Source organism: Marmota flaviventris, chromosome 7 (assembly GCF_047511675.1).
Source record: "Marmota flaviventris isolate mMarFla1 chromosome 7, mMarFla1.hap1, whole genome shotgun sequence".
In the NCBI taxonomy this organism is placed as follows: Eukaryota; Metazoa; Chordata; class Mammalia; order Rodentia; family Sciuridae; genus Marmota; species Marmota flaviventris.
The window spans coordinates 142,552,039-142,576,395 of NC_092504.1; the positions used below are offsets into that span (position 1 = coordinate 142,552,039).

At 36.5% G+C, this 24,357-nt stretch overlaps 1 protein-coding gene across 1 annotated transcript in view; it reads right to left on the reverse strand.

Moving 5' to 3' along the window:
• Positions 1 to 2,043: 2,043 nt before the first annotated feature.
• Positions 2,044 to 24,357, reverse strand: part of Adad1 (adenosine deaminase domain containing 1) — a 44,667-nt gene continuing 22,353 nt past the window's right edge. Inside the window, exons 9-11 of the mRNA XM_027955860.2 lie at positions 22,058 to 22,295; positions 17,832 to 17,964; positions 2,044 to 2,724 (exon numbers count right to left, since the gene is read on the reverse strand). Of these exons, the coding sequence (XP_027811661.2) occupies positions 2,611 to 2,724; positions 17,832 to 17,964; positions 22,058 to 22,295 (485 nt within the window). The 3' untranslated portion in view covers positions 2,044 to 2,610. The remainder of the gene's footprint in view (positions 2,725 to 17,831; positions 17,965 to 22,057; positions 22,296 to 24,357) is intronic.

Sequence of the window (24,357 nt, forward strand, 5' to 3'; positions counted from 1 at the left end):
CTCTTCCCATACTCCAGCCTGGGAAATATATGCCATGTTTTTAATAGTGGTTGAAGCTTGGTAGTGGGCATGTGGACTCATTTGCTTTTCTCTATTTTTCTATGCCCCAAAATTTCTATCTTAAGAAAATGCTATTTTGACACTTCATTTCCCTATATAAAACCCTTGAAAGGCTCCCTTCTACCAAAGAGCTAGATTTAACTCTCAATTTTTCTACATTCTAGCCCTGAACACTAACATTTCCTTTATAATCTCTCAAATTTTAGCCTACCAAATTTTACTCATTCTTCAATGTTTGTCTTGTAACTTTAGAGCCATAAGAGAGTCGATCCAACTATATTATGGCTTTTGAGCACTTTTAAAGTTTTACTCTGCATTTAGAAGTTGTTCAAAAGCAAGATACCTTGTAAAACTCAAAACATAACACAAGAAGAAAAAGCACAGCTGCTTCTAATGAAGGCAGCCAGGTCTTCCCATCAAACCTCCTCCCTGAACAAAGAATGAAAACTCTTATAAAAATAAGTTCATCCTTGAAAGCTAAAGACCTAAGAGCGATTAAGTAATCTCAACGTTGGGATGCACACCACCTTCTGACCCTACTACTCAAAGCCAGCTTCTTTGTCCTTGATTGTCTCTTTTGATACCCTACCTAGATCTCTTTCCTTTCTCTAAGCCAATTGAGCACACATGGAACACAGACACACTGCCTACATGTTGAATAAATAAGTGCTAATTCTCAGATTCTGTCTGTAAAACAGGTGTATTTGTTTGATCTTCTTCTCAAAACTTAATTTTTTGAGAAAATAGTTTTTGAATCTCATGGCAATGTCTAACTTAGGGCCTTTAACTAGGCAGACACCTCAGAGGCAATTATTAACTATTTGGTGCTTTCCCATGTCATCTATGAGCAAAATGCCCAAAAATGTGAAGAGTCAAGAGAAGGTCAGAGATCTTTTATTTTCAAAGGCAAATTTTCTATCAAGGAAAAGAAATGGAAATAAAGGCTGGAAATCTGCCATGAAAGCAAAGAGCCTAGTAAAGAGATTAAAAAATATTAAACAAGGAAAGACCAGTTGGACAAAGAAGAAATAAATATCACATAATTGACTGAAATTAAATGTATTAATATATTTATGTTAATCCATATGAGATTGCCCATAGTTTATCCTCTTTGACTCACAAAAAAAAAAAAAGACAACTGTGGGGCTGGGTTGTGGCTCAGTGGTAGAGCATACGCCTAGCACGTGAGGCTCTGGGTTCAAACAGCTTTATTTTATTCAAGTCAATGAATAAAATAAAGCTATTTTTTAAAAACTATTTTTCAAAAAAAATGACAACTGCACATAGTCCAACCTATTAAGCATAGTCTAGCTCACTGAAAGACAGAAATTCTTTCCCAAACAACTTCACTCCTCATTAACTAAACCCTACCATTCTCTTAGAATAGACAATGAAAGAACCTACATTGTAAGAGACTGCAATAGATCATTAGTTGGGTGGGAGACCACAAATTTAGTAAAGATGGATGCTAAGGGGAGAAAACTGAGAACCAGTAATGTTTAAAGTATCTCTGAAAAGTAAGGAATAGGATAAAGAAGCTAAGGTGTTGGACAAACTCAATTTCACTAAAAACACATATGCTAAATTTTCCCTTTTCATCTAATTACTGTATAAACAAATACAGATATAAAGCTATCTTTTATATTTACTTTTAAATTACAAATCCCACTAATTATAAAGGATTAAATCATATTTAGTATAAATAGATCCTACAGGATACTTGAAAATAGACAATGTTAAAGGATATATGAAAATTCTCTATTAATCATAATAACTCACCAAACTACTTCCTAACTTGGTTAACATTTTCTCCATTTCTATGTGCAGTCTGCATTTATGAACTCCTTTGATCTGAGAGATGTTTTAGTCATGGATTTTTGTTATCATCTAGCATGTGACTAGCAAATATTAGGCACTCAAATACCTGTTGAATTTATCAATAAATGACTAACAACTATTTTTATTCTTGGCTTCTGTTTTTAATTAAAAAAAAAAAAAAAAAACTAAACCACCAAACTTGAGTGAGATACCAGGACACAATGTTGACTACTACAGCTGTATAAAGAGATTCAAAGCAAAATCTTAAAAAGAAGACGAATTCTCTTTTAAACTACGAAAAGGGTAATGGCTTTATGTTTGTAAAAAACAAATGTAAAATTTCTATTATGTCCTATCAGGTAATTCTTAAAAAAAAGAAAAAAATCCCTAATGGTTCAATGCAAGTTGACATGAATATGTACAAATTTTAGTAATAGCTGGATGTTGCTGTTCCAAGATTCTGATTTTGAAAGTTGAAAACCTCTATTTAAGGGCTGGGGATGTAGCTCAAGCGGTAGCACGCTTGCCTGGCATGCGTGCGGCCCGGGTTCGATCCTCAGCACCACATACAAACAAAGATGTTGTGTCCGCTGAAAACTAAAAAAAAATAAATATTAAAAATTCTAAAAAAAAAAAAAAAAAAAGAAAGAAAACCTCTATTTAAAAAAACAGTTTTACCAGTCAAACACACCAAAAAATAAAAGGTTTTTAATATGCCAGTGGCCATGCAATTCACACACTGAACTGCTCTACACAGGGGGGCTTCACAATCCAGGAGCCATAGCCGTGCTGCTGCAAGTAGGACTTCAGTAAAGCTTTAGCCTCTTGGTATGAGCCAGACAGACACTAGAGAGAGAGAGAGAGAGAAGATCAAGTTATTCTAAACCAGCAAATGTGACCTATGAAAAGTTAAGCAGCCCTATTGTACAACTTTACATTTTAAAGAACTAATGAAAAATTTTTGAATTCTTACTTCAATTTAAAAAAAAATGTTTTGTAGTCGTAGATGGACAGAATGCCTTTATTTGCTTATTTTTATGTGGTGTTGAGGATGGAACCCAATGCCTTACACATGCTAGGCAAGCGCTCTGCTGCTGAGCTATAGCCCTAGCCCTTTCAATATTATTTTTAAGCTACAAAGTTTCCTATCTGACACCCTGACAGAGTGATTTTGCTTAACATTTTTAATTAAAAGAGTAAATGTGCTCAAAAAATTTTTGAAAAAAATCAAAAAATATAAAAAATGAAAAGTACCTATAATCCTCAAACTATAGATAACCGCCACTAATAATCTGTTTTCATTTTCTTATAAATGAACAAACAGAAATGAACTTTTAAACAGGTAACTTTAATGAAGTATAAATTATTTAAAATTACTTACATAAAATTCACCCACTGAAATGTACTGTTTGCTGTTATCAGCAAATTTATTGAGGTATGCAAATACCATCACAATCCAGCTATAAACAAATCCATCACCTGTAAGAGCTTCACTACTGCCTGCTTGCTGTCAGTCTGCGTCCCTGTGCTTGGCCTAGCTAGCCCTAGGCAATCACAAATCTCCTATTTCCTGAGTTTTTTCTAAAAATTTCATTTGTTTTGTCCAGCTTCTTCCAATTAAAATAATGTTTTCCTATTCATTCATGTTGTCTCACCTCTCAGTTTATTCTTTTTTATTGCCAGTTAATATTCCATTGTATGGATATATCACATTTTGTTCATGCATTTACCACCTTTTGAATGTGTGCATTGTTTCCAGGTTTTGACCACTGGAACGATGTTGCCATGAATGTTCACATGAGTCTGGGTAAATACAAGGTTTTTTCCTCACATCCCAAGCAGCACTACTGCAGCACACAGTAAAATGTTTACCTTCACAAGAAAATGGTGAACTGCTTTCCACAGTGGTCTTGGGAGAAGGGTGTTATGGAAAAATAAGCCTGGCCCCTTCTCAGGCTACTCTGGCCTCCTGTCTTGCCATAGCACCCCCTCCCCCAATCTATTTTTATGTGGTACCAAGGATGGAACCCACTGCCTCACAGGTGAGAGGCGGGTGCTCTACACTGAGCTACAGCCCCAGCCCTCATCTCTCCCTTTTGAATGCACTCTTAACATACCATCTGCCATCTGCCATAATGCAACACAGCCAAGAGAGCCCCAGGGCATCAGAGGCAGCATTATGGTGTTTGGGCTCTCTGACCTCTGAAAATGTGAGCTAAATGAACTTCTCTACAAAGTACCTAGCCTTAGGTATATTGTTATAGTAATGGAAAAAGGTCTAATACACTCACCATTCTAGAATCATCTGTGGAGAAAACTATTTCTCTCTCCCAATGAATTATGTTGGCAACTTTGTACATAATCAATTGACCATATTGTGCATGGATTTATTTTTGTTCTGTGAATCTATATGTCCATGATTATATCAATATGCTGCCTTAACTACTGTTGCTTTATTATTTTATGCAGTTGCACTTTGTTTTATTGTGCTTCATTTAATTGTGCTTCTCAGCAACTTTGTGTGTGTGTGTGTGTTGTGTGTCTGTGTGCATGTGTGCATGATTTAACCACCTGAAGGTCTGTGGCAACCTGTGTCAAGCAAGTTTATTGGCACAACTTTTCCATAGCATGTGCTCACTGCATGTCTGTCACATTTTGGTAATTTTCTTAATATTTCAAACTTTTTCATTATGAATATATCTGTTAAAATTATCTGTGATCTTTTGTTTTGAGGCACCATGAACTGTGCCCCTGTAAGAAGATGAACTTAACTGATACCTGCTATGTGTCCCTGTGCTCTGCTGATACTTGTTCCCAGTCTTTCTCCCTTCCCTCAGTCCTTTGAGACAGGTGATACTGAAATTAGGTCAATTACCCTAAAACAGCTTCTAAGTGTTCAAAGGAAGGAACATAACATCCGTCAGTTTAAATTGATAGCTAGAAATATTTAAGCTAAAAAAGTTAAGCATGTGAAACGCTGAGACAGGCTGAAAGCTAGGCCTTTTGCACTCATCAGTGAGCTCTGTTGTGAATGCAAAGTAAAAGTCCATGTAGGACTACTCTAGTGAGCACATGCATGAAAAGAAAGCTAAACAACCCTACTGCTGATAATGGAGAAAGGTTTAGTGGTTTGGAGAGATTATTAAACCGTCCATGCCATTTCCTTAAGCCAAATCTCAAACCAGAGCAAGGCCCTAATTATGAAGGTCGAGAGGTGAGGAAACTGCAGCAGGAAAGTCTAAAGCCAAATCCATAACAAAAAATTGCTAGGCAAAGTCCCAGGTGCTGATAAAGCAGCTGCAACAAATTATCCAGAAGACCTAGCCATGATAACTGATGGTGACTATACAGTTTCCATGTAGATGAAATAGCCTTAAAGGAGGAGATGGCACCTAGGCTTTAAGAAGAGTCAATGCCTGGCTTCAAAGGACAGACTGACTCTTGTCAGGGGCTAACACAGCTACTGACTTCAAGTTGAAGGCTTATTTATCCCTCTGAAAATTTGACAGTAGTTAAGAATTATAATGAATCTAATCTGCTTTTCATTTACAATTCGACAATAAAGCCTGGATGACAGCACACCTGTTTACAAATAGTTTGCTAAAGGCTATAAACCACTCCTTAAGACCTACTACTCAGGAAAAAAGATTCTGTCCAAAATCTTACTGTTCACTGTCAACGCACCTGGTCACCCAAGAGCTCTGCAACAACACTGGCAATGCTTTCTTTCACTTTTGCTAACATGATGCCCTTCTGCAGCCCATGAGTCAAAGAGTAATTTTGACTTTCAAGTCTTATCATTAAGAAACACTTTCATTAATGCTACATAGCAGCCATAGAAGTTGATTCATCTGATTGATCTGGGCAAAGTAAATTAAAACCTTTTGGAAGGGATTCACTGTTCTAGATGCCATAGAGAACATCTGTGCTTCATGGGACATAGTCACTATTTCAACAGCAGGAGGTTGGAAAAGTTGACTGATTTCAACCCCCATGGAGGATTTTGAGGTGTTTAAGACTTCAGTGAACAAAGTAATAATAGATATGGTAGAAATAGCAAGAAAACTAGAATTAGAAGCCTGAAGATATGACTGAATTGCTGCACTCTCATGGTAAAACTAATAGATGGGGAGTTGCTCAAATGGATGGGCAGAAACAGTGTTTCTTGAAATGGAACCTATTCCAGGCAAACAGGCAGTGAACATTGTTTAAACAACAAAGGATTTTGAATTTTAAATTGACTTATTTGATAAAGCAGTAGCAAGTTTTCAGAGGACTGATTCTAATTTTGGAGAAAGTTCTACTGTGAGTAAAAAGCTACCCATTGCCATTGTATGCCACAGAGAAATCTTTCATGAAAGGAAGAGTCAATTGATGTGGCAAACATCACTGTTGTTTTAAGTTCCAGATACCCCAACCTTCAGCAACCACCACCCTTGTCAGCTGGCCATCATCAACATGGAAGCAAGACCTTCCAACAAACAGCAAAGATATTATGACTTATCAAAGGCTCAGATGACTATTGGCACTTTAGCAATAAAAGATTTTTAAATAAGTACATTTTTAGGACATAATGTTATTTCACTTTTAATAGACTACAGTATAAATTTAAATTTTGTATGGCCTGAGAAGTAAAAAATTTTCTGAGACTTGCTTTATTGTCATGGTTTTAGAAAGAAACCCATGGGGGGTGAAGGGGAAGATGGCGGCGAAGGGAGTGCATTACCCCCGTGTACCGCGTCACTGTGTGGGAGAATGACGAGTTAGAAAGGCTAAAAGCTATCTTGTTAGGAATTTCCAGCAAAATTGGGGTGCTCCAAAACCTAGAGGAAGGATTTCCATCGCACGAGGATCAGCTACGGGGGCTCAAACGCGAGAGATTTGTCCGCACGGAGGGTCACGCTGCTTATTCAGCAAATCGCCCCGCGGCTAGAGTCTGCGGCGCGCGCTGGGAAACGAGGAGATAACAACGCAAAGATACAGCGCTGCAGTTTCCGCGGGCTTCTGCCAGCTGTGCAATCACCGTACTAAGTGCTGAATTCTGGGTTTGAGACGGGGGAAGGAAGCGGTCCAATTCGGTTCTCCACACCGGTCAGACCACAGAGGAGGCCAGCGGCCACCATCTTGGAGACCTGACGTCACCACCCTGTTTCCGACGGATTGCAGCTCATTCAGCCATAGAACAGGTAATTTCAGCCTGCCATTCGCCTGCGGCTTGCAGACAAATTACTCAGGCTCAGTGCTAAATAACCCGCGGAAACTGCTTCTTGGAGCCTGCTCTTATCAGAGCATGCACCGAGCATGGAGCGGCCGAGTTCCGGCTCCTGGAACTGCTCTGGCCCAGGGCTAATGAGCCCGCGGAAACTGCTTCTCGGTCCGGGTCCTGCTGAGTACTGTGGAGGTAAATACCAACCGAGCCTTCATAGGCAGTGGCAATGGGACTGAGACGGGGCTTGTGAGGGCCGGTCAGGACTCACCTGTTGCTTTGGTCACCCGGCAAAGGGAACGAAATGCTGCCATTCGCATGGGATACCAACATGGCAAAGATCTGATGTCATCAGAAAGCGGCGGAGGAGAGAACTTCATCAATACCAGCCGTGACAGAAACAGTTGGTCTCCTGGTAGGGAGGGTGAGTCACAAATACCCGAGTCTCTCTCACTTTATCATCAAGCCAGAGGGGCAGAGCAGAGCCGCCGCCCGCGCCCGGAACAGGCCCAGCGGCCCGCCGGCGTGACCCCAATTGGAGTAGGGGCAGAGCAGAGCCGCCACCCGCGCCCGCAAGGTAGGCATACCTGCGACCAACCGGCAGAACAGGACCAGTGGTCTGCAGGCGTGGTAGGAGGGGCAGGGCAGAGCCGCCGCCCGCACCTGCAAGGTAGGCAGGCCTGGGACAGACCGGCAGATCAGGCCCAGTGGCCTGCCAGTGTGGTACACACGTCACCCCAACTGGAGTAGGGGCAGAGTAGACCGCCACCCGCGCCCGAAAGGTAGGCAGATCTGCGACCGACCAGCGGAACAGGCCCAGTGGCCTGTCGGCGCGACAGACACGTCACCCCATTTGGAGTAGGGGCAGAGCAGAGCCACCACCCGTTCCCGCAAGGTAGGCAGACCTGCAACCGACCGGTGGCACACGCCCAGCGGCCGGCCGGGGTGGTAGGCACGTCACCCCAATTGGAGTAGCAGCAGAGCAGAGCCTTCGCCCGCGCCCGTAACAGGCCCAGCGGTCCGCGGGTGTGGTAGACAAGTCACACCAATTGGAGGAGGGGCAGAGCAGAGCCGCTGCCCGCGCCTGCAAGGTAGGCAGACCTGCAACCGACCGGTGGATCAGGCCCGGTGGCCTGCCAGCATGGTACACACGTCACCCCAATTGGAGTAGGGGCAGAGCAGAGCTTTCGCCCGGGACAGGCCCAGCGGCCCGATGGCGCGGTAGTCACGTCACCCCAATTGGAGTAGGGGCAGAGCAGAGCCGCCGCCCGCGCCTGCAAGGTAGGCAGACCTGTGACCGACCGGCAGGACAGGCCCAGGGGTCCGCGGGCGTGGTAGACACGTCACACCAATTGGAGGAGGGGCAGAGCAGAGCCGCCGCCTGCGCCTGCAAGGTAGGCAGACCGCCGCCCAACCCTGCAAGGGAGACTTTTCAACTATACAAGAGCAATATAAATATATAGGGGGAAAAATTTTCAAAAACACAACAGTTTCACCAAGCAGAAAGAAACGCAAGCAATATGAAAAGACAAGGAAAGAAAGGACCACAAGCAATGCAGGTCAACTCAACTTTAGAAGAGGTAACAGCTGCAGCAGATGGAATGTCAGATAAAGAATTCAGGATATACATGCTTCAGATGATCTGGAGTCTCAAGGAAGACATTAGACAGCAAAATCAGACGATGAAAGATCACTTTGACAATGAATTACACAAACAAATCCAGGAAGCAAAAGATCAACTATACAGGGAGATAGAGGTTATAAAAAACAAACAAACAGAAATCCTAGAAATGCAGGAAGCAATAAACCAACTTAAAAACTCAATTGAGAATACTACCAGCAGAGTAGAACACTTAGAAGATAGAACATCAGACAATGAAGACAAAGTATTTCAACTTGAAAAGAACATAGACAGCTCAGCAAGACTGTTAAGAAACCATGAGCAGAACATCCAAGAAATATGGGATAACATAAAGAGACCAGACTTAAGAGTCATTGGGATACAGGAAGGTATAGAGCTCCAAACCAAAGGAATGAGCAATCTATTCAATGAAATAATATGAGAAAACTTCCCAGACTTGAAGAATGAGACAGAATCCCAAATCCTAGAAGCCTACAGGACGACGAATGTGCAAAATCATAAGAGATCCACACCTAGACACATTATAATGAAGATGCCCAACATACAGAATAAGGAGAGAATTTTAAAAGCTACAAGAGAAAGGAAGCAGATTACATTTAGGGGTAAGCCAATCAGGATAACAGCTGATCTTTCAACACAGATTCTGAAAGCTAGAAGATCCTGGAATAACATATTTCAAACACTGAAAGAAAATGGTTGGAACCCAGAACCAAGAATTGTGTATCCAGTGAAATTAAGCTTCAGGATGGAAGATGAAATTAAAACCTTCCACGATAAACAAAAGTTAAAAGAATTTGCAGCTAGAAAACCATCTCTTCAAAACATCCTCGGCAAAACATTACAGGAAGAGGAAATGGAAAATAACAATGAAAACCAACAGTGGGAGGTAGGACAGTAAAAAGGGGAAAAATAATCAAAGAGGAAAACAAACCATGTTTAGTAACATAAATAAACAAATATGGCTGGAAGGACAACCCATATCTCAATAATAACCCTAAATGTTAATGGCTTAAACTCACCAATTAAGAGACACAGGCTTGTAGAATGGATCACAAAACAAGACCCAACAATATGCTGCCTACAGGAGACGCATTTGATAGGAAAAGACATACATAGGCTGAAGGTGAAAGGTTGGGAAAAATCATATCATTCATATGGACTTCGGAAACAAGCAGGAGTGTCCATACTCATATCAAATAAAATAGATTTCAAGCCAAAGTTAATCAAAAGGGATAAAGAGGGACACTACATACTGCTAAAGGGAACCATATACCAACAAGAAATAACAATCATAAATATATATGCCCCAAACAATGGTGCAGCTATGTTCATCAAACAAACTCTTCTCAAGTTCAAGAGTCTAATAGACCACCATACCATAATCATGGGAGACTTCAACACACCTCTCTCGCCACTGGACAGATCTTCCAAACAAAAGTTGAATAAGGAAACTATAGAACTCAATAACACAATTAATAACCTAGACTTAATTGACATATATAGAATATACCACCCAACATCAAGCAGTTACACTTTTTTCTCAGCAGCACATGGATCCTTCTCAAAAATAGATCATATATTATGTCACAGGGCAACTCTTAGACAATATAAAGGAATAGAGATAATACCATGCATCTTATCTGATCATAATGGAATGAAACTGAAAATCAATGATAAAAGGAAGGAAAAATCATGCATCACTTGGAGAATGAACAATAGGTTACTGAATGATCAATGGGTTATAGAAGACATCAAGGAGGAAATTAAAAAATTCTTAGAGATAAATGAAAACACAGACACAACATATCGGAATCTATGGGACACATTGAAAGCAGTTCTAAGAGGAAAATTCATTGCTTGGAGCTCATTCCTTAAAAAAAGGAAAAACCAACAAACAAATGATCTCATACTTCATCTCAAAATCCTAGAAAAAGAAGAGCAAAACAACAGCAAAAGAAGTAGAAGGCAAGAAATAATTAAAATCAGAGCTGAAATTAATGAAATCGAAACAAAAGAAACAATTGAAAAAATTGACAAAACTAAAAGTTGGTTCTTTGAAAAAATAAATAAAATCGACAGACCCTTAGCCATGCTAATGAAGAGAAGAAGAGAGAGAACTCAAATTACTAGCATACGGGATGAAAAGGGCAATATCACAACAGACACTTCAGAAATACAGAAGATAATCAGAAATTATTTTGAATCCTTATACTCCAATAAATTAGAAGATAGTGAAGGCATAGATAAATTTCTTAAGTCATATGATCTGCCCAGATTGAGTCAGGAGGATATAGACAACCTAAACAGACCAATATCAATTGAGGAAATAGAAGAAACCATAAAAAGACTACCAACTAAGAAAAGCCCAGGACCGGATGGGTATACAGCAGAGTTTTACAAAACCTTTAAAGAGGAACTAATACCAATACTTTTCAAGCTACTTCAGGAAATAGAAAAAGAGGGGGAACTTCCAAATTCATTCTATGAGGCCAACATCACCCTGATACCTAAACCAGACAAAGACACTTCAAAGAAAGAAAACTACAGACCAATATCTCTAATGAACCTAGATGCAAAAATCCTCAATAAAATTCTGGCGAATCGGATACAAAAACATATCAAAAAAATTGTGCACCATGATCAAGTAGGATTCATCCCTGGGATGCAAGGCTGGTTCAATATACGGAAATCAATAAATGTTATTCACCACATCAATAGACTTAAAAATAAGAACCATATGATCATCTCGATAGATGCGGAAAAAGCATTCGACAAAGTACAGCATCCCTTTATGTTCAAAACTCTAGAAAAACTAGGGATAACAGGAACATACCTCAATATTGTAAAAGCAATCTATGCTAAGCCTCAGGCTAGCATCATTCTGAATGGAGAAAAATTGAAGGCATTCCCTCTAAAATCTGGAACAAGACAGGGATGCCCTCTCTCACCACTTCTGTTCAACATAGTTCTCGAAACACTGGCCAGAGCAATTAGACAGACGAAAGAAATTAAAGGCATAAAAATAGGAAAAGAAGAACTTAAATTATCACTATTTGCAGGTGACATGATTATATACCTAGCAGACCCAAAAGGGTCTACAAAGAAACTATTAGAGCTAATAAATGAATTCAGCAAAGTGGCAGGCTATAAAATCAACACGCAAAAATCAAAGGCATTCCTGTATATCAGCGACAAATCCTCTGAAATGGAAATGAGGACAACCACTCCATTCACAATATCCTCAAAAAAAATAAAATACTTGGGAATCAACCTAACAAAAGAGGTGAAAGACTTATACAATGAAAACTACAGAACCCTAAAGAGAGAAATAGAAGAAGATCTTAGAAGATGGAAAAATATACCCTGTTCATGGATAGGCAGAACTAACATCATCAAAATGGCAATATTACCAAAAGTTCTCTATAGGTTTAATGCAATGCCAATCAAAATCCCAATGGCATTTCTTGTAGAAATAGAGAAAGCAATCATGAAATTCATATGGAAAAATAAAAGACCCAGAATAGCAAAAACAATGGTAAGCAGGAAGTGTGAATCAGGCGGTATAGCGATACCAGACTTCAAACTATACTACAGAGCAATAGTAACAAAAACAGCATGGTACTGGTACCAAAACAGGCGGGTGGACCAATGGTACAGAATAGAGGACACAGAAACCAATCCACAAAACTACAACTATCTTATATTTGATAAAGGGGCTAAAAGCATGCAATGGAGGAAGGATAGCATCTTCAACAAATGGTGCTGGGAAAACTGGAAATCCATATGCAACAAAATGAAACTGAATCCCTTTCTCTCGCCATGCACAAAAGTTAATTCAAAATGGATCAAGGAGCTTGATATCAAATCAGAGACACGCCATCTGATAGAAGAAAAAGTTGGCTATGATCTACATACTGTGGGGTCGGGCTCCAAATTCCTCAACAGGACACCCATAGCACAAAAGTTAATAACTAGAATCAACAAATGGGACTTACTTAAACTAAAAAGTTTTTTCTCAGCAAAAGAAACAATAAGAGAGGTAAATAGGGAGCCTACATCCTGGGAACAAATCTTTACTCCTCACACTTCAGATAGAGCCCTAATATCCAGAGTATACAAAGAACTCAAAAAATTAGACAATAAGATAACAAATAACCCAATCAACAAATGGGCCAAGGACCTGAACAGACACTTCTCAGAGGAGGACATACAATCAATCAACAAGTACATGAAAAAATGCTCACCATCTCTAGCAGTCAGAGAAATGCAAATCAAAACCACCCTAAGATACCATCTCACTCCAGTAAGATTGGCAGCTATTATGAAGTCAAACAACAAGTGCTGGCGAGGATGTGGGGAAAAGGGTACACTTGTACATTGCTGGTGGGACTGCAAATTGGTGCAGCCAATTTGGAAAGCAGTATGGAGATTTCTTGGAAAGCTGGGAATGGAACCACCATTTGACCCAGCTACTCCCCTTCTCGGTCTATTCCCTAAAGACCTAAAAAGAGCATGCTACAGGGACACTGCTACATCAATGTTCATAGCAGCACAATTCACAATAGCAAGACTGTGGAACCAACCTAGATGCCCTTCAATAGACGAATGGATAAAAAAAATGTGGCATTTATACACAATGGAGTATTACTCTGCATTAAAAAATGACAAAATCACAGAATTTGCAGGGAAATGGATGGCATTAGAGCAGATTATGCTAAGTAAAGCTAGCCAATCCCTAAAAAACAAATGCCAAATGTCTTCTTTGATATAAGGAGAGTAACTGGGAACAGAGTAGGGACGAAGAGCATGAGAAGAAGATTAACATTAAACAGGGATGAGAGGTGGGAGGGAAAGGGAGAGAGAAGGGAAATTGCATGGAAATGGAAGGAGACCCTCAGGGTTATACAAAATTACATACAAGAGGAAGTGAGGGGAAAGGGAAAAATAATACAAGGGGGAGAAATGAATGACAGTAGAGGGGGTAGAGAGAGAAGAGGGGAGGGGAGGGGAGGAGGGGATAGTAGAGGATAGGAAAGGCAGCAGAATACAACAGACACTAGTATGGCAACATGTAAATCAATAGATGTGTAACTGATATGATTCTGCAATCTGTATACGGGGTAAAAATGGGAGTTCATAACCCACTTGAATCAAAGTGTGAAATATGATATGTCAAGAACTATGTAATGTTTTGAACAACCAACAATAAAAAATTAAAAAAAATAAACCCATGGTTTCCTCAAGTTATGCTTGTAGTTAAGTTTTGAAACTAGATAAGTTTTCCAAATTTGTTCTTTTTTTCAAAATTGTTTTGGCTTCTCTCTTTTTTACTTCCATATCAATTTTACCATTGGTTCATCAATTTCTACACAAAAGTCTGCTGGGATTTTGATTTTGCATTGTAGCTACAGACTAAACAGAAGTGAAATCTTTTTCCAATCCATGAATACTGGCTACATTTCCCTATTTATTTAGGTCTCCTTTATTTTCTCTCAGCAATGTTTTATCATTTCCAGTTTATAGGTCTTATACTTCTTTTGTTGAATTTATTCCTCCCTGTGTCTATATTTGAGGCTGTGTGGATGAAACTCTTTTATTTCTGGGATATAGATACACTATTTTTATATATTGTTCTTATTCTGTGATCTTGCTAAATTCACATATGATGTAGTTTTTTTTTCTTTGCAATCACATACAATTACTTTTTTTTCTTTATATCTGTAGTAATTATTCTTTCATTCCAAAGGGTTTTTTAACCTACAAAATGACATCATCATCTAGGAAGAAGGCAACATTTTCTCCATCCCCTTTTTTTTGCCTTGCTGCCCCCTTGGCTATGATGAACAGAACTCTTAAGTGGTGAGAACTCTTGCCTTCTTTCCCAATCTTGGGTTGGGGAGGGAATATTCAGGCTTTTAATATTAAGTATAATGTCAATGGAAGAGTCTTCATTGATGCCCTGTATGAAATTACGTAAGTCCATTTCTAGGCTTATTTGTCCTGCATATTGATTGTGAATGGGTGTTGGGCTCTGTTAGACATATTTTTGTATGTATTTTAAGATAATTCTGTGAGTTTTGAACTTGAATTTATTATATGAATAATACATGACATCAAATAATTTTCTGATGTCAAATCAACCTTGCATTTCTGGTATAAAACTCCTTAGACATAATCATTTTTGTATTTGTATACTTTCAATTTGGTTTGTCAATGTCTTGGTAAACATTTTTACATTTGTGTTCATGAAATGATACTGGTCTGTAGTTCTTATTTCTTGTGTTTTTGTCCAGTTTTGGTGTCACAGAAATACTGGCCTTGAGAAATGAGTGGAGGAGTGTTATCCCCCTAGTTTTTGAAAGAGATTTTGAAGGATTTGTATTGTACTTTATGTCTGACAGAATTTGCCAGTAAAGCCATATATGTGCCTGAGATTTTCTTTGGGAAAAGAATAGTGCAACTTCTCAATTAGGTTCTATTTAATTCTGTATAAATTTTTTTTTAAAATTTATGCCTTTCTAGAAAGTGTGTCCATTTCATTTAACTTTCCAATTTGTTGGTAAAAATTTGCAATCACAATTATTTTAATTTTGTGAGATCTGTAATAACCCTTCCTTCATTACAGATTTTCATAATTTGTTTTAGTCCTTATTTTTTTCTTGTTTGTTTAGATAAAGGATTATCAAATTTGCTTACTTTTAAAAATGAATCATCTTTTAATTTCATTGGTATTTTTTCTATTTTTAATTTCATTAATTTACCTTCTGATCTGCATTATTTCCTGTCTTCTATTACTTTCATTTTGGTTGCTCCTCTTTGATTTTTTTAGCTTAAGGTGGGGAGTGCAAAAACTCATTTTAGGATTCTTTTTTCATATAAGCATTTAAAGCTTTTAGTCATATACCCTAAATTTTAATATGTAGTATTTCATTTTCACTCAGTTCAAAATATTTAGTAATTTTCTATGAGTCACAAATAATTTAGATGTTAATTTCCAAGTATATGGCAATTTCCCAGATTTCATTCTGTTAATTTCTACTTTAATTCCATCATGGTTAGAACATCCTTTGTATGATTTTAATTTTTTGTTACTATTTTTAAGTTTCTTTGCTTTCATTGTGAGACCTGTCTTCACCACTGTGTACAGCTGCTGTAGTCTCTTCATACATATTTATTCTTATTTTTATATTTTTAGCCTAGCCTCCTAGTGGTCGCTTTCTATCTGTCTGTGTACCTAAGTAATAAGCAAATGATTCTAGCCAAGGCTGTACTCAAACACATTACACCTCTAAGGCTTCCCTCTTGTTCTGGTCAATTGATATGTGGCAGGGAGTATGTCTAATGTTTAACCAGTTCTCAAGTATCGCTTTGTTTTCATTATTTGCTGGGCTCTCTTGACTCTCCCATGTACATGGAGGCAGTTTTTCAGTTCAAAGAACATGGAAAATATTTCTCTCCCTCTTCTCCAAAATCCTCAGGAGTAAGTTTCTAGTTGCTAGTTGGTCTAGCACTTGCATTCACTCAGGACTGCAGCCTCTGGCCAGCAAAGTGTCAGTCTTCCCTATTCATTTCCTTCCAAGTTTGGTACCTGAAGCTGACAAAACCACAAGTATTCATCCCATACCCTAGATCAAGTCTACCCCTTCTGGTGGTAACCTACGCTTCTGGTAAAACCACAGTTCTTGCCACTCAAACTAGAGAGGAACAAGAGGATGAGAACCACCCCAGGCAAGGAGGCAAAAATCTTGTTACTCTCACCCAAAGTCCTAGCAGCTTTTCAATGTTTTCTGTTTGTTTGTTTGTTTGGGTTTTTTTTTTTTTTTTTTTTTTTTTGAGAGAGAGACGGAGAGAGAGAGAGAGGATGTTTTAATAATTATTTTTCAGTTTTCAGTGGACACAACATCTTTATTTTATTTTTATGTGGTGCTGAGGATCGAACCCAGTGCCCGCATGCCAGGCGAGTGCATTACCGCTGGAGCCACATCCCCAGCCCCTTGTTTGTTTTCTTCACCTTCTACTTTTTGTCAATTTCCAGAGTTGTGAAAGATTGTTTTTGACAAGATTCTTTTGACAATTTTGACCAGGGTGACAGTTACATGGGTACATGTGCATACATCAACTCTCATGAATGTGTTTTTCTATACTGTTTTTATAGATTTGTAACCTCTTTATGCCACCAAAATCAGAAATTATCTAGATAAGCTTTTATACTATGTATACACATACAACTATAGTTAGTATAATTGCTTTACAAACTGAAATTATAGTCGGATCATTAAGTACTGATGAAATTAAGAGTTTCATAGAACACTGTATTAGCAAAATTAGATTATCAAAGAATTTATATTTAATAATGAAAATATGAAAGTAATTAAAAAACATATCCAGTACAACCTGAATTATTCTGGAACATACACAAATATCAATATATGTGAAGTAATATTCTTACATTAAAAGTTTAAGTATTATCTATGAAAAGGAGGTAGGATTACAAGTAATATACATATGTGCATATGAACATATTCACATGTATACACACGTGTGTATGTGTGTGTGCTGGAGATTGAACCTAGGGTCTCACGCCTGACCTCTGTATTTTTAAAAAAATTTCAAATTTTCTACTTTAATTATGTTTGTATGAAAAAAACAATTTAAAGAGAAAAAAAAAAAAAAAAAGGCTAGCTATATCACCTACTAAACCAGATCCAAATTAGATGCTCATACCAAAGCTTTTTCACAACTTTAACAAAATAAATTTGTAAGGGTATATTAAGTTATGTATTACTTTAAGATACTTAATATGCTAATGTTAACAATGTCATAAATAGGAAAGATGTTATTTTACTTTTCTGGGCATGATATAAAAGGTTTTTGTAAAATGTTGTCAGGGTAACTATACATCACACTAAGGGGGGCTTCTTTAAGTGGTAACATGTATGCACATATCCAGTTTCCAGCATACTCATTTAAAAATTAATCTTACCACTACACATATTATCTTATATTCAGGAACTATTCACAAGCTTTTGCTACATATCATAATCATAAAATACCACAATATTGTCTTTATTTCTATTATCAATTTCATTCTTTTAAGGACCTTACCTTAGCTGCATGATATGTACTAGCTTCAAGTAAATCATCTTTTTTAGCTTCCTTGGCAAGCAGATTAAATCGACTTAACATTGCAGCCTTACAAAGCCGACTTGCCATTGACACACCACTTTTAAATGGGGAACTAAAGTAGAGAGGAACAAAACATTCATTAATCATTATTTAGTGATTTATGTTGGCCACTGTAGGAATTAAAATCAACAGCCTACAAATATTTATTTATCCCAATTACATTATGTACGATGCATGTAGTGAAATGTTTTTACATAAAAATTCTGAATATTTAATTACTTCCTTAAGTTAATTTCTCTTAAATTAGATGTAAATTATAGTATTATATTAAAAATAAAGCAGAAGATTGATATTTGGGATACTTCCGTTTTTTGAAGTAAAATTACTACTAGGGTGATTAAAAAAAAAGTGGTTCTCCCTTGGATTGACTGAAAGGGAGCATAGAAATTATCTTCTGGGATGATGAAAATGTACAATATTTTGACCAGGGTGATAGTTACATGGGTACATGTACATACATCAACTCTCATGAAATTTTACAGTGCATTCTCTGCCAAAAAATATTTAACTTAAAAAAATAACATGTATACATCTACCTTACAATCCTTGCACTTGTATATGTGCACACAGATGTTTATGCCATTTATAATTCTAATAAAGTAAGTCCACAGATCATGAACCTTTTTGATGTTGTAACTTTGCTCCTTCATTATGTTTTCATTAGTTGTTGTGATGGAATATAAAAATTGCTAAAATTCTTCATTTTTCCTGCTCTCAATGTAACTTCTCAGATCCACTAATCAATAAGTGTGGATAATCTCTCTTCCACTTGAATTTATGCTAATCTTGTAATTTGTTTTGGTAAATGAGAGAGACAACATGTAGGTTCTGAGCGTAGGCCTCAAGGGACTCGTATTCTTATTCTTTCGAGTCTCCTTCATACGCGAAGTCAGTCTGCTGGCATATGAAGGTAAGAAAACACAGGAGTCAGAGCCCAGTTGTCCCTCCAAGAGCAGCCAAACTAACCTTTTTATTGGATCCACAGCCTATTCCAGATGCATGGGGAGTTCAACCACTCAGATGACCCAAGAACTTATAAGTAGTAACAAATAGTTGTGTAAAGTCAAGTACTTAACTTTTGAGGTAGGTGGTAAGTAGCAAAAGTTAACATACACTCTCGGTGTGAATCTACTGACTCTGTAAATTAATTTTCTATCATGATACTTCTATTTAGGTAGTTTTTCAGATAAATTTCTTGGGCTTTTCAGGCATAAATGATATCTTCCGAGGGGCTGAGTGTGCAGGTCACTAGTAGATAGTATTTGCCTAACATATATGAGGCTCTGGGTTCAATCCTCAGCACAACAAAAAATGATAACAAAAGAAGTGATAGTTTTACAACCTCTTTTTCAACATTTTATATCTTATTTCTTTCCCTTGTCCAAATGTATTAATGCTATATAATAGCAATAATAGTAAACAATCATATCTTACTCTAGATGTCAGTGGCAATACTTTTGATATTTCATCACCAATCCTGATAATATTTGGAAGCTAATAAAGGCACATTTTGTCCTGTAATCAAAGTACATAACTAATTCCTTTCTGATTAAATACCTTTATTTAGAATAGCTGTAGAACTTTATATATGTCCTCTTATAATTTAGAGATGAGCATATGGTATGGTGTTTTTCCCTGGATCAATAAATATGACAAACTATTAAGATGTTCTAGTCTGGTATTATTTCTATCATGCTACTATATTCTTGCAGTCCTAGAAAAAATGAGATTCTATAAAGTATATTATTATTTTATAGTGTTAAATTGTCAATTCTGCTTGGATATTAGGGAGCTTGGCCTTTAACGTGTGTGTGTGTGTGTGTGTGTGTATGTGTGTATTGTGGGGGCAGCAATTTTCAAGTTTAAATATTAATGATACATTAGCTTTGTAAAAGTATTTTGATGTTTTCTCTTTTTACATAGCATTGGAAGTACATGCTATTTAAAGGTTCATTAAATAATTCTTCTGAACTACCTAATAATGATGCTTTCTTTTAGGAAGAATTATAGTACCTTCTTAATTTTCCCATAAAGATATTTAGATTTTTCTAGTTTGGGAAATACTTTTAGAAATTAATCCATTTCACTCAGGTTTATATTTGTGTAGTCCAACAAAGTACAGTTCTTTTAACTGTATATTTAATTTTTCCCTTAGCATCTATTATTTTATAGATTAGCTAGTGATTTTTCATAGAATCATTTTTTATAATTGTCTTTTTCTGGTTTTAGTTATTTTCTTTACATTTCTAGTTCATTATTTCATTTTGCTTAATCTATTTCCATTATTTATTGATAAACCATTTAAGACTTTGACTTTTTCCTCTGCTTTAAATGTATATCCTGAAAGTTTTGATAGGTAATACTTTCAACATTGTTTTCTAATTATTATACAATTTCAGTTTTTATTTCTCTTTTGAACCAGAAATCAGAAAAAAATTTCCCCCAATGAAAACAATGTCTAGCATTCTGATTTTGTTGTATATAACATCATTTCATTGTAATTAGAGAATATTCCTTACCTTGCTCTACTTTTTGTTTTTTCTGTGTAGCCCAAGAAATGGTCAATTTTTGTCTATATTCTTGACAAGTATACTTTGTGGGGGATGGGGGGATTCAACTCCGGGGCACTGGACCACTGAGCCACATCCTCAGCCCTATTTTGTATTTTATTTAGAGACAGGGTTCTCACTGAGTTGCTTCGTGCCTTGATTTTGCTGAGGCTATTTGATCCTCCTGCCTCAGCCTCCTGAGCTGCTGGAATTACAGGTGTGTGTCACCTCACCCAGCTGTTTTATATTTTTAAGTTGTAGTGTTTAAAATAAATTATATCCAATGGTCATTTAAAATGGCTATATCCTTGCTTGTTGTTTTGTTCACTTGATCTACCAAGAACTGATTCAATGAGGTGAATAACTATAGAAATATTTTCCCTCATCTGCAATTTCTGCTTTCTGAATGTTGATAATATATTGATTGCTTGCTACATATAGTCATAACTGTTCTGACTTCCTTACGAATCATATCATTTATTACTAAAGTGTTCTTTGTCTTACTGGAAGTAATTCTGTTGGAGATATATTTTAAATATTGAATAAGGTACAATTTATCTTTCATTTTCTTGTTTGTAATCACTTAAGCAAATATTTGGTTATTTGGTTATAATACATGTATTAAGCTTATTTCTTAGTTGTTAATTTCATCTTTATTATGCCATTCTTTTGTTTGCAGTAAACAGTTTGTCTTTTCATAGAAAATCTGGTTTGTATGTGTATAGTTGAGACTACATACATATGATCCAAAGAACAAATGGCATTTTCATCTTAGTAGAAGTAATCACTATCATGCTTGAGTAGGTTCACACAAAGAAACATTTGTACATGACCTTAATGAGATCTTTCACAGAAAAAGCAATTTTAACCCTTTAAACTTTTAACATCATTTATAAACTCAATATAAATATATGTTCATATTAAAAGAAGGGCTTCAGTTTTACCCAATCACCAGGGGCAGGAATATTACAAAAACAGCATAGAGCACTATGATTAAGAACAAGGTCTTTGGAAATAAAATGTCCACATTGAAATCCCAGCTGCCTGCCTTACTACTTGGGTGACTTTAGGCAAACTAACCTAGTTTGAATGTTAGTTTCTTTACTTAGAAAAGAAGAGCAATACTACCCAATCTACAGAGTTATCATGAAGCAGTTTAAGATGGCATAGTTCTCAAACCTGAGAGTACATAAGCAATGTTTGGGAGAGCACATTTAAAATGCAGATTTCTGAGCCCCAAATCCAGAAATTCAGATTCAACAGGTGAAACTGAATATTTAGAACACACACATGATTGTAATGCTTATCACAAAATGATACCTAGAGAAACACACACTCTGGAGCCAGGCTCCTTGGGTCTGATGCTGGCTTCACCACTTACTATGTAACTTCAATAAGCTATATAACTTCTCCAGGCCCTGTTTTCTCACCAGGAAAACAAAAATGATTTAGTATGATGCCTGTAACATTGTCGCACTTGATTAATAATAATTATTGTTCAGAATTCAATAAATCATACTACAAAGTTAGAAACTGCAATCAAAACATCTTCTTTTACTTAATACATAATTTTTTAAAAAAATCTGTAATTCTAACCTTTCAGTGATCTTCCCACTTAGGCCATCGACAATCTCCAAAGAAATGTCCCCTTGTGCCCAATTCATACTCATGGATTTATATTCCAAGTTCACTTGAGGTGGATATGCAGCGGGTACTAAACTAATATGAGGTCTGTTGACCAAGTAAAACATCGGAAGCTTTGAAGTGAGCGCATCATCAACACGTTGCTTGACTGCGATTTCTAAACCTCTAGTATCACTACAATTCCCATCACCTAGAAAGCAAAAACAAATACTCAGAAATTCAATATCAAAAGAAAAGACTATGCTAAAAAATGTCTAAGAAAAATAAACAGAATCAACCCAAAGCCCATTTCTCTTTTTTCAATCTTTTTTCTTTTCTTCCTACTTTTTTTAGCAATTAATGACAAAATTTGTATTTTAAAAATATTCTTAGAGAAAATGAGTCATTCTAGTAAACAAAATCAGAGTCAGCATTGGCCCAGAAAAAAACTACTACTTTTTTGGCTCATTCTATCTTTATTTTCTATTACAGCATAAAATCAGCATATAATTCAATTTATAAATCTGAATGAGAAATAGTTGGTGAAAGTTGAGTTATTATCCAAGGGCCATAAATTACAGCTGTTTCAGGATCATAATGCTCCAAAATACAAAGTAATTTAATGACCATGTCTAGTTAAAACTGACCAATGCCCAAAGCTCTAAATTCTCAGTTACAATTGCTGAAGAAGAGATCACAGAAAGATACAGTGTCACTAATATAAAATAGGGAGGTTGCTCCAACTTCAAATAAAAGATAGTAAGCCCTCATTTCTATTTAGAAAAACAATACTTTAAAAATAGATGTAGTTCTTAGAAGGTCAGAATCTGTCACAATAGAAATCTATGTACCATTAAACAAATTTCACAAAGTTTTGCTTCTACATCACTGGAATTGTTGAGGTGGTTATTAGGACTTATGCTCATTGTGACCAAATAAGCCTTAGAAAATGAACAAAAGCAGATAAGTCTGCTTTTGACATCCTTTTTCTTAGCATTCCTTTGAGTGTTCTAAATCAGAAGAAAATGACAAATGGAGGCTAGAAGGCTAGTCAAATTAAAGATAAAGTTGGGCACAGAGAAAAACTGGAAGAAACTAAGGTCAGAGGAACAGGTACTGGATCTATAATAAAGGGAAGATATAGATTCAAAGGAAAATGTAATATTTAATTATGTATTGTAATAATGACAGTGGTTATGCAAAAAAACGGCAAGAAACAGGTGGAAAAGAGAAAAATCCTGTAAGTCAAACTCTTTGTAAGATTCCTTCAGCATTAATTAGTTTTACTTAAGTGTTTTAATGAGAAGCATAAAAGCTAATGATGTAGAAAAATCACATCCATTAACAGTTTACATTTTTCCTTTATATATGAATGCTTTTAATGATTTACTATATCTGAAGTATAATTTTTTTCTTGATGTTCACTCTTATCCCTGGAAAAATATACCTCCAAAATTATGTAACTGGGAAATTTTGATTTGATTCATATGAAATGATCTGAAATAACATGAAACTCAAAGGTTGAAGTCAAAGGTTAAATCTAATCTATAGGAGATGTGATAGCAGCTAATATAGGAAAAAAATCCTACCATGAATTCAGCATGGGAAGTCGCAGATTGGGTTTCCATTTGGGCTCTACAATAAACAAACAATGACTCTGGGCAAATGTTTTATTAATATTCTGAACCTCTTATTATTGACCTGAAAAAACTAAATAATAATTTCTAAGGTTATGAACTGATTCCTAAAAGTTCATAAACTATGTTTAAAATAGATTCCTTCTCCAGCAGAAAATCAGCATTTGGTCTTTACATTACCATCCTACAATTTGAATCAATATATGAAAAGGACTCCTGGATACAAATATCTCCGAACAAACATTTGTTAAATATTTAGACAGATATTTAACTTTTTTGTTAAATATTTAGACAGATATTTAATTTTAGACAGAACTTAACTGTGTATACCAAATTTGTAAAATGAACCTTAAAAAGCTTGAAAACAAATACAGATCCAATCATTTTTCAATAGCCAAGCAAAGTGAATTATTTTTCCAGATTATTCTGGATCATTTTCTAGTCAAATAATAGTAAATGCCTCTTTAATGCAAGCCTAAACCCCATGTTTTATTATTATTTTGTAGTGTTAGATACCAAACCAGGTCCTTGTGCATGCTAAGCAAGTGCTCTACCACTGAGCTACATCCCCATGCCCCATGTTTTAAATTTAAAAAGACAACCACTGCAAAAATGACAAAGTGAGAATTTGTATAA